Source organism: Glycine max, chromosome 5 (genome assembly GCF_000004515.6).
Source record: "Glycine max cultivar Williams 82 chromosome 5, Glycine_max_v4.0, whole genome shotgun sequence".
NCBI lineage: Eukaryota > Viridiplantae > Streptophyta > Magnoliopsida > Fabales > Fabaceae > Glycine > Glycine max.
The window spans coordinates 7186652-7198388 of NC_038241.2; the positions used below are offsets into that span (position 1 = coordinate 7186652).

An 11737-nucleotide genomic window follows, 5' to 3' on the forward strand; every position below is an offset into this window, starting at 1 on the left:
ATACATTTAGTATGTATTTATGAATATTAATTTTAATATTATTAGTGTATCCTTAGTAACTTATATTATTAATTTATTTAAGAGTTTAATAGTCATGCCAATGTAAAATACTTTTTAATTTTGTAATGCTAAATAATATGAGAAATTTTGATTTATTGTTTAAGTTATATATATTCAATTTTTTGGATGTATATTATATTCTAATTTGCAATTACATACCAAACAAATTCACTAGCCTAATGATTGTAGTGTTGTTTGTTCACTTGAGGTAAAGCATTTGAACCCATTAAAGTGATTTTGAGAAATTTTGCACTATTTTTACTTGTCAAGTCAACACACTACAACATGTCAATGTAAAGTCAACATATGCATTAACCACACATGATAGAGGGATTTAATTGTAAATGAAAGTATTCAAATCCAAATTGATAAAAATATATTCAAAAAATCAAAATTTTAAGCAAATTATTTTTTTGGATTATATTTGATTTTTTAGTAAATCAATTTGTTCGATTTTCGGTTGGTGTCTTTGGAATCGAATCAATAATATTATAAATCCTTTAGAAGTAAGGCATAACAACACTTTTCTTCATAACAATACCAGGGGAACTTATATATTTTAAATAAAATAAAATAGAAGAAAGATTTAGAAGTTAAAAAAAAAAAGTAAGAAAAGGAAGTTACTAACAAAAAAAAAATAGTGAGACAGTTATTAAAAAATAAATAAATTGATAGAAAGTAAAACTGTTTAAAAAATATATACACCAAATTAGATATTTTTTATTATTAATAGTTATAAATATACCATTAGCATCTTTAATAGGAAAGTAATTCTGCTGAAGCCAAAAGTTAGATAAAACGGGTATAGGCAACAAAACTTTCTTTTTTTAGTATCTAATGCAAGTAACATTTACACACTAAAACACTAATTTGATTAGAAAAAATACGTTATATTAGTATAAAATTATTTTATATCATTCTTTTATGACAGTTCATCATTTATAATAAATTTATTAAAATTTGATGATATTTAAAAATTATGTGAAGTTGTGATTGAACGAGTAAAATAAATTTTTTAAAATATTGAAATTTAATTAATTAATATTTGTATAAGACTGATACAGATAATATAGTATATAGTAGTACCTCTTAAAAAAGAGAACAAATGGAAAAGTGGGAAGAAAACAGAGGCAGTTAGTTCCACTCCTTTGTCTGTTTCGAATTGGATTCTCTATATTTATTTCCCCTCGTTCCCGTCTTCTTTTTCACCCTTCTCTTCTCTCCGAATTCATCAATCACCCACCGAGTTCCGACCATGGCCGAATCGGTGGAGCTTCCGAGTCGCTTGGCGATTCTCCCGTTCAGGAACAAGGTCCTCTTGCCCGGCGCCATCATCAGAATCCGCTGCACTTCCCCCACCAGGTACCTCTCTCTCTCCTTTCATTCCCATCAAAATTCCTCTTTAATTAATCGAAATTATAAAATTTCCAACCTCGGATTCTTGTTTTATGTTCTTGTTTGGTTTGATCTGCGGTGGAAATTTTGAATTGAAGCAACTGCAACTGCAACTGCAACTGCTGCTGTCTCTGTTGATTTGATTTCCTTTGGTGTTCGCCGGTTAATTTACCCTAAATAGTTAAATTTTACAGTCTCTGAAAGTTATAATGATCCGAGGAATTTTTTTTATAGTGAAATTAGCCTCCAAATTTTAATTTGACCAACTGAAATAAATGTGTATTTATTTAGGGACGATTGAATTTAGTTTCCGTTTTCAGGATGATGAGAGAAATACTATTGTACTACAACTATTCGCTAGATATTTTTTTTCCAATGCACTCTTTTCAACTCCTTAACGCGTTATTATTGTTACTCCCTTGACAAAGTTATGGGTCCCTCTTTAACACGTTATGGCTCCTCTTCCTATTTAATTTGTCACAAGCTCGTAGTACTTTTGTGAGTTTGAGTAAATTTCATGTAACAGTGAAGAGTATGTAACTGACATTGAAATTATGTTTCTAAGGATTGCTTTGACTTTTTGGTGTTTAGTATTTACTAGTTCATTTATAGTTTTTATTTTTGGGCTATAGTTGTTTACTCAAAAGGTGACGCATTGACTGTACCAAAAAGTTAAACCTTTTTTATTTCTGCATGTCTTTAAGCATTACGTGTGACTGTTTCCTTGGTTTTCTGAAGTGTGAAGTTGGTGGAACAAGAACTTTGGCAGCGAGAAGAGAAGGGGTTGATTGGCATCCTTCCAGTGCGTGATGCCGCTGAAATTAAGCCAGTGGGTCCCACTGTATCTGAAGGTGATAAACTCGACTTCTATTTTTGTTTCTTCCTTTTGAAAATGGATAGTGTGTTTGGATTAGATTTATGGTGAGAAATAATAAATTATTTTTCATGGTGGATGCAAAACAACAAAATAATTGCTCCTACTTTTTCATGGTACCACCATGATTTTGAAGAGTTGAATTGATTCTTGGTGTTATCCAAATACACTAGAAGTCTGGCTTGCCTATACTAATTTTTATTCTTCCACTTCCTTGTATGTGCAGGAGCTGATTCAACAAACCAGAACTCAAAAGTTCAGAGCGGTTCATCGGATTCTCATAAGCTCGATACAAAGAAGCAGAATGATGTTCATTGGCATAACAGGCATAGCTCTCGTGAATACCTTTTGTGTCATTTTGAGAACCTCAGATCAAGTTGTTTGATAATAATATAATAATGTTATACATTATAACGTTTCATCAGTCCATCTACAATCTGTATTAAGTTGTATTAGTCAAACATTGATAATAATGTTATACATTGTAACGGTTCATAAGTCTGTTGTCTTTTTCTTTTTTGGCTGAACTGATGTCTTCTTTTATATTTCTACCTTCAGATTTCGCAATTATAAAAGTCTAATAATTCTCTAATTCTATAAAGTGAAATAATGGCCAGTTTCGTTTGAAAAATGTTATCTTTTTTCACTAATATTTATAAAAACGTCACTTTATTTTCACTTTGTTTCATGTTTTCAAATATTTGTATGGAAAATTATGTAGCCAACATTTTGGGGTTTTCATCATTTGCTGTACAAATTATTAAAAAAAGAAATAAATTGAAAACTAGGTGGAATTTGTGTAATTATTAGAGAAATCAGGAAATGAAAACCAAAAGTGTTTTCTTAAATCAAACTAGCCTTGCTTATCTGATCAAACTTTGCAAAAAAAACCCTGCAAATTAAGGTTGATTTTAATTGACCTTTGGTTCCAGGGGGGTAGCTGCTCGACCATTACATTTATCAAGGGGAGTGGAGAAACCAAGTGGGAGGGTCACATACACAGTTGTTCTTGAAGGTTTGTGCAGATTTAGTGTCCAGGAACTGAGCATGAGAGGAATATACCATACTGCGAGGATAACTTCCCTTGAAATGACCAAGACTGGTAAGTTGTTAATCTTTTTCTTTGGCACTAGCTTTTGTATAGGAAATCTATATTTTTATTCCCTTATGGTTTTCTTGGTATTTAATAACTAATTAAAACTGCAGTTTGGATATTAATGATAATACGCATTATTTAAGAGTTGTATACCTGATAGTGATGTGCTCCGCCAAAGATTTGATATTTTATTGTGATATTGTCTATAAACATTTGAATGATTATTTGTAGACCTATGCCTTCCTCTTGATGTAAATGCTATATATTGCAGTTTTTTTGCCTGCCTATGAACATTCAATGTTTTGACTTTTTATTGTATACTTTCTAATGAGGAAAGGGCATGTGAATTTTAAAGGCCTTGAAGTATTTTTTCATGTACTAAGAAGGGCACTGAAAGCAACAGTTGAGAGAGTATATTGTATGGTTTTTAGTCCTATGAAGGGGGGAGAGGGAAACCAAGAAGAACATTGGAGGAAGTTTTTAAAAGGGATCTCATGGTGAATAAATAATAATATCTCTAATGATATGGTTTTTAACTGTGCCCAATGGCATCGTGTAATCCATATAGTAGACAACACCTAGTGGAATAAGGTTTTTGTTGTTGTTTTCAGCTTAACAACTTTGGGACATTTTAGCATTATGGTAAAAAAGGAAAAGGGAATTTTAGATTAGTTTCCTAATGATTCGATCACTGATAAGCTTTAATTCATTATCTTTGAAGACACTGACTTGCTTCCATTTTTCTAATCTAGAACTGGAACAAGTGGAGCAAGACCCAGATTTCATAATGTTGTCTCGCCAATTTAAAGCTACTGCAATGGAGCTTATTTCTGTTTTGGAGCTGGTAAAGCTTTGACCTTTAACACTTCTACTAACATTGACTGAAAAACATGACATGCTATTTGAGCATTGAGCTTTAAAAACTCTAGTATTCTTTTAAGATTGGTTGGATAATATCATTATACTCCATGTTTGAATAAAATATTTTGTGTTATAGATATGAACTTTTTGTTTTATAGTGATAAACTATAGTTTTTAAGATTTTGGGAATGCCATCCTTTCTGTGTTGCATTTGTATTAGTTGCTTACATTTCCTTGCTTTATTATAGAAACAAAAAACTGGTGGTAGGACAAAAGTCCTTTTGGACAACGTTCCAGTTCACAAGTTGGCTGATATATTTGTTGCTAGTTTTGAGATAAGTTTTGAAGAACAATTATCTATGCTGGATTTAATTGACCCCAAAGTGAGGCTTTCAAAAGCTACTGAGTTAGTTGACAGGCATTTACAGGTGAGTGATAGGGTTACTGATGCTTGATCTGGTTCTGGTATTGTATAATCTCTAATTCTACTTGTGTCTGTCTATGTCAACAGTCAATACGTGTAGCTGAGAAAATTACACAAAAGGTTGAAGGACAATTGTCAAAATCTCAAAAAGAATTTCTTTTGCGCCAGCAGGTTAGTTTTCTTGCTCCTCTTTGTGATATATTTCTCAAATACAAATGCAAGGCTATAGGTGTTCAATTGAGAAAAGAGTTATACCTTGTTAAAATTCAATAACATGTTTCAAGCCAATAGTTTTTCCATACTATTATGACAAGTATGAACTCTGTGTGCACAATATGCATTAGTAGATAATGCTTTGTCTTTCCTTAATGGCGGTAATATAAGATATGTAGGTAAATAACAATATATTTTGTCAAGGGTTAAGAAAATCTTCGCCGGCTTTGCTACAGATGAGCATTTTTCTGCTTTGTTTGTGTGTTAATCTAATTGAAATGTTATTGTTATCTGTTTAATGTAAAATATATTTTAGATGAGGGCTATAAAAGAGGAACTTGGTGATAATGATGATGATGAGGATGACCTGGCTGCCCTTGAAAGAAAGATGCAAAGTGCAGGAATGCCACAGAATATATGGAAGCATGGACACAGAGAGTTGAGGTACTTTTCAATGGAAACATAATTAGATGTGGTGTTGAACTGATAATGGATCTTTGTCAGGGAATTACTTTCTATAAATGTTCTGTAAAAGGAAAACAAACTGATATTGTCATTATTCAAGTGATTTTATAGCCTCGGAGAGACAATCAATTTATTTTACTATTATTTCTGTCTCAGGAGGCTTAAAAAAATGCAGCCTCAGCAACCAGGGTATAACAGTTCAAGGGTTTATCTAGAGCTTCTTGCTGATCTGCCCTGGCAGAAGGCCAGTGAAGAGATTGATCTGGACTTAAGAGCTGCACGGAAGCGACTGGATAGTGATCACTATGGTTTAGTGAAGGTTAAGCAACGGATAATTGAATACCTGGCGGTTCGCAAGGTTGTCACACCTGCTACTATGCATTTCTAGTGTTTGCTAAATTTAATGTGTTACTAATTTAAGTGCATGTATACGTTACAGCTTAAACCAGATGCAAGGGGTCCAGTGTTGTGCTTTGTTGGACCACCAGGTGTTGGGAAAACATCATTGGCATCTTCTATTGCTGCTGCTTTGGGAAGAAAATTTGTACGCATATCCCTTGGTGGAGTGAAGGATGAGGCTGATATTAGAGGACATAGGAGAACATATGTGGGAAGCATGCCTGGGAGGCTTATAGATGGATTAAAGGTTCAATTGCATTGAAAATTTTGAACATCTCTAGTATGAATAGCTTCTGATTTGTATGACATTTGCAAATACATGTGAGAAGTTATTGATAATTTTGGATTTTGATACATGGAATGCTTTCATTTTCTTGTTTGCTTTTTGTCATTTGATTTTGTCCTAGTGAATGTGACTAGAACTGAGTCAGTATTAGGATCCATAGAGATTAAATCTGAGATTCCCAAAATTCTTATACAAAACTGTAGTACAGAAAATGCTGATTCAGTTAGAATAGAAAGGGAGAAGATAACAGGAGATTCAGTAATTTTTAAATTGAAACCTTGGAGCGGCCTATTGTACAGAATGAAAAATACGTTTATGAGGATTTGATGCATATGACATTATGACTGGATTATTAGATCAGATAATTCTCACTTCTTTCAATGCATTCTCATTTGGAATAAATTAGAGTTTTATACATGCAGTAGCAATAGGAAAGAAAGATTAATAAACAAAAGCAACGTCATCTAACAATGATATTAGAGACCACTGAAGCTGAAGGATTAAAATGCTGATACGGAGGTTAACAATCAGTTGTAATTGCTGGTTAGTGAATTCATGTGGCTGAAACAAAATTGTAACACATACTTGAAGTCATTAAGGGCAAGAGTTAAGATTGGAACAGACAAAATTGAATATATATATATAATAGAGTTGTTGCTGTGTTTTTCCCTCATGGAATCTTAGACCGATTGATGTTTTTCACATGACCTACAGAGAGTAGCCGTTTGCAATCCCGTCATGTTGCTTGATGAAGTTGACAAGACAGGTTCTGATATTCGTGGAGATCCAGCTTCAGCATTACTAGAGGTTCTTGATCCGGAACAAAATAAATCGTTCAATGATCAGTATCCTTTATTCTTCAAGATGTGTTCCCTCAATTTGCTCTTCTCTCCTGTTGGATGTGATGATATATGTACATAGATATCCTTTCTGATGAATAAATTTCTCTTTATACACACACCACCCAGCCACACACCGAAGACTTGAGTTGAAATAATCAACAATGCAATAGCTATTTCCTGGTTGGGGAAACCTGTTGTTTCGCATTTTTACTATCTGGTTGTTAGCCCACATTTGAGATTTTACTAGTGTAACCAACATTAGTATCTTGATCTAGCTAACCAAAAAATTATTTTTGTGAAGATTTCGCCATCTGCCTTTTTGATGATTTGATTGTCAAGGATAAGTTAATCTTAATTTTAGTTGACTTCTTTTAGTAAGGGAATTGTGTTAATATACACCCTGATATCAATTACTTGACCAGAATTGTTCATTTTTTCTTTTTTTCCCCCTTTTAATGCTCATTGCTGAGGAGGATGTCTTATCCTCCTTATTACTGACATCAAATCTTTCCTTTTACTATTTACTAATATTTCTCTTCTACTGTAAAATCAAAAACAAAAAATAATCTGTAGTTGTTCCTTAATGTTATGTAGCTATTTGAATGTTCCATTTGATCTATCCAAGGTAGTTTTTGTGGCTACAGCAAATAGGTTGCAACCCATTCCTCCACCACTTCGTGATAGAATGGAAGTAATTGAGCTTCCTGGATATACACCTGAGGAAAAGCTCCAAATTGCCATGCGGCATTTGATTCCAAGAGTTTTAGACCAGCATGGATTGAGTTCTGAGTTTCTTCAGATTCCTGAGGTACTGAATGTATTTTTATATAAAAATAGTTTAGAAACCGGAAAAGTTTCTGCTCCTTAAGGGAAATTGAAAAAAAATGGAATAATTTATGAGTGAGCAATTAATTTTATAATTATCCATAACTGTAAATATTTTTTTCAGTCTTCACAATCTTGGAAAATTACTGGTTTCTGTGTTTTGGTTAGGTCTTACATTATATTGATTGAACATCAAAAGTCTTTCTTTTTACTAATCTTTAAGATTGCATTCTTTCCTTCTACATGTTATTGTTCTAAAGAGATGCTATAAAACTAATGAAAACATATGAAGCATATTAGTCTCAACTGAAATACTTTCTATACTGTTTGTGTTCTTAGAAAGCTATTTTGTATAGAATTTTAATAAAGAACTGTATGTAGGCAATGGTGAAGCTTGTTATTCAGAGATATACTAGGGAAGCTGGTGTGCGAAACTTGGAGAGGAATCTAGCTGCCTTGGCTCGAGCTGCTGCAGTAAGAGTTTTAGAGCAAGAACAAGTAGTTCCATTAAACAAAGGGATGCAAGGACTTGCTACACCACTTGTGGAAAACAGACTTGCTGATGGAACTGAAGTTGAAATGGAAGTGATACCAATGGGTGTCAATAGTCGGGACATCTCTAACACGTTTAGGATTGCCTCTCCATTTGTTGTTGATGAAACTATGCTTGAAAAAGTGCTTGGGGTAATTGATAATGATATGTTATAATGTGTGTTTACAAATTTTTTTAATATATTACATGTGAATGAATTGGCTTGGTTCTGATGTCATCATGAAAGATTTTTCTTAAGCAAATCTTGAAGGAAAATTAATTTGATGATATACTCTTGTAGGAGTAACACCTAATTATTTGATGTAATTTAATGCAGCCCCCAAGATTTGATGGCAGAGAAGCTGCAGAACGTGTGGCTACCCCTGGGGTCACTGTTGGGCTAGTTTGGACTGCTTTTGGTGGAGAAGTTCAGTTTGTGGAGGCTACAGCTATGGTTGGGAAGGGTGAACTGCATCTCACTGGACAACTTGGTGATGTAATAAAAGAATCAGCTCAGATTGCACTAACATGGGTAAGCATTCAAATCTAAGTGGCTTAATTCTCCTTCTATCTTGATTAGTTTTATCTTACTAGCATCTCGACATGTTTTATTGGAACATTGGAATAAGGGGTGTAACAGTTCCTTATTAAAAAAATCTATAGCATCTTATGTGTATAAGATTATCTAGGGTTGTGGTTTTCTAATAAGCATTGTATCTTGAGGCTTTGTTCCTGTTTGGATCCAATTACAAGGTGTTGTGTTTGTAAGGTCATGAGCTCTGCAAGTATAATGGAACAATTACAAGGTGTGTGTTTATAAGGTCGTGAGCTCTGCAACTATAATGGTTAGCTTTTGTGGTGTGATCCTCCAAATGTTCATATCAATCATATTTAGAGCTTTCCACAATGTTTCTGAGTTGCAAATGAGTGGAATGGGTGGTGAAGCTAACATTGCCGTGTTTGTTGAGACTAGTCAAAGGGTTAATGCATGGTTAAGCCCACATGGGTGCTGGGGTTATAGAATGTGGTGGGATGTTAGGATCCAATTGCAAGGTATGAGACTTGAGTTCTACATTAGCAATATGGGATTCTGGCTGGAGGTTTATAAGGTCTTGGGCTCTTCAACTACAACAACTAGCTTTTGTAATGTGGTTCTCCTAAGGTTCTTATCAGTTCCCTTTGAGGACAACAAGATGAAATAGGTCTAAAGTAACTCTAATCTTTTAAGATGGAACCCATTAAGAGTGTGTGTGTGTGTGACAAAATAAAATAAAATAAAAATCCTTTAATTTATCTCGTGGTGTGCACTAGTAACATTTTCTTTTATTTTTAGCCTTAGTTTGGTCTTTTACATTCAAGGCTGCATTATATGTTTGTCACTATACATTGGCTGTCATGTTTATCCTTTTGAATACATGCCATCTGACTGTTATATATGCTCTACACATGGATTAAATCAAGAACCATTACTTGCTTTTTTACTATCAAGGATGATTTTGTAGGTAAGGGCAAGGACAACTGATCTTAGGCTTGGTGCTACAGAGGGATTTAATATTTTGGAGGGCCGTGATGTACACATACATTTTCCTGCAGGCGCTGTACCTAAAGATGGGCCCTCAGCTGGTGTGACTTTGGTCACAGCATTGGTATCACTTTTCAGTCAGCAAAGGGTGAGATCAGACACGGCTATGACTGGAGAGATGACATTGAGGGGTCTTGTTCTACCTGTTGGTGGTGTCAAGGATAAGGTAAAATTCTATATCTTTTTAACCTTTGTCAACTTTTTGAGACAGGACAAATGACTTTTAATAGAATGAATTCAGAGCTTAGGTGGTGTCAAGTATAAGGTAAAATTATATATCTTTTTAACCTTTGTCAACTTTTTGAGACAGGATAAATGACTTTTTGTAGAATGAATTCAGAGCTTAGGCTTAAATTAAGTAATATAATAATAAGGACAGAAAATATAGTAAAATGAAATTCTAACAAGAAAAATAAGAAATAAAAGTAAAATACCTGTGATGGGATAATATGAAGGGAAGGCTTATATATATTTTACCAAAAGAAATTAACCAATTACCAAGCAGAATTATACGAACCCAGTTTGCCATTGCAAATGGAATTAATGTTTTTGCAGAGTTAGTTTGTCATTTGTGGCTTTTAATGTATGAATCATATGATCAAACATATTTCTGACAGTAAAAGATTAAGACTGTAAAAGGTGGTATGAAGTGACTTTTTTCAATGTTTCACAGATATTAGCTGCACATCGTTACGGTATTAAGAGAGTTATTCTACCTGAAAGGAACTTGAAGGACTTGGTTGAAGTACCATCGTCTGTGCTATCCAATTTGGAGGTAATTCTGCTTCCATGTTTTGCAGCATTGTTACACAGTTTTATAGTCATGTTTCCTACTAATCTAGACAAGTATTTGGTAATTGGTATTTAAAATTCAATCTCTATTTCACTCCTAACTAATATATTTTCAAATCTACAGTATGCCTTGTATAGGCCTATTTTCATTTTCTACATTTTTATGGGGCTCAATCAGTTCCTTGGTATCTCTTATCACCAATGTAACAAAAAAATTATCTCTTATCATCACTGAAATGAAGCACAAAATCACACTTCCCTTTTCTAACTTTACAGATCCTGCTTGCTAAACGAGTGGAAGATGTGTTAGAACATGCTTTTGATGGTGGGTGCCCTTGGAGGCAACACTCGAAGTTATAGCAGCATCCTTGATTTGCAGGACGAGTTAGTAAACCTTTGTCTTTCAATCAGTAATGGCTTCTATATCAATTCAACATACATACCGTCCCCTCCTGATCTATCATTGTCATCGTGATATCGGGTCCGAGTACTTCGACTTCAACTGATCGTAATTAAGCAAAACTCAAGAAACCAACAATTTGGATGGGAGCTGAGCTGACATCTACATTTATCAATGGGAATCCACTCCACCTCAATTATAGTGTGTAAATGCTTTAGCTTGAGACCAACTATTGTGGAAGGTGAGCAACTGCATCCTTTGAGTGCTCTCCATACAACATCTCCGGGTCACACTTTTGTAAATTATTTACCCTGTCACCACATATATACACTTTTAACATATTGCGCATAGATCATAACAAGAGAGGGCTTCCTCTCTTTAATGTGGTTCCTTCTTCCTGCCTGCCAATCCTTTTCCTTATGTTTTAGTCGTTTTAGTCAGTAAGGCCGAGTTTCATAATATGGTGTCAACTGCATAGTTAACCTTATTCATGCAACACACCTGGACTTAAATTACAGAGGTACTTACATTTACCTCATTCCAACGAGATGAGTAAGGGTTCAAATCCACGACATGTTACACGCGAGATCCTATCTTGTTTCACTCGACCAATCTCTTGGGATTTATTGATTGATCATATAAGAAATAAATGATTGAATCATTTTATGAAATTCTAAATTGCGAAAATGAA

The 11737-nt window shown here is 33.9% G+C and overlaps 1 protein-coding gene across 1 annotated transcript; it reads left to right on the plus strand.

Annotated features, from left to right (window-relative positions):
- The first annotated feature begins 1162 nt into the window (after positions 1–1162).
- Positions 1163–11436, plus strand: LOC100796563 (lon protease homolog 2, peroxisomal). Its single transcript, XM_003524285.5, has 17 exons — positions 1163–1422; positions 2194–2306; positions 2556–2655; positions 3262–3431; positions 4178–4269; positions 4535–4714; positions 4798–4881; positions 5240–5367; positions 5545–5746; positions 5828–6034; positions 6788–6918; positions 7510–7723; positions 8122–8424; positions 8610–8804; positions 9775–10020; positions 10528–10629; positions 10923–11436. The coding sequence occupies exons 1-17, from the start codon at positions 1316–1318 to the stop codon at positions 11004–11006; spliced, it is 2658 nt and encodes an 885-aa protein (XP_003524333.1). The 5' UTR covers positions 1163–1315; the 3' UTR covers positions 11007–11436.
- The last annotated feature ends 301 nt before the right edge of the window (positions 11437–11737 follow it).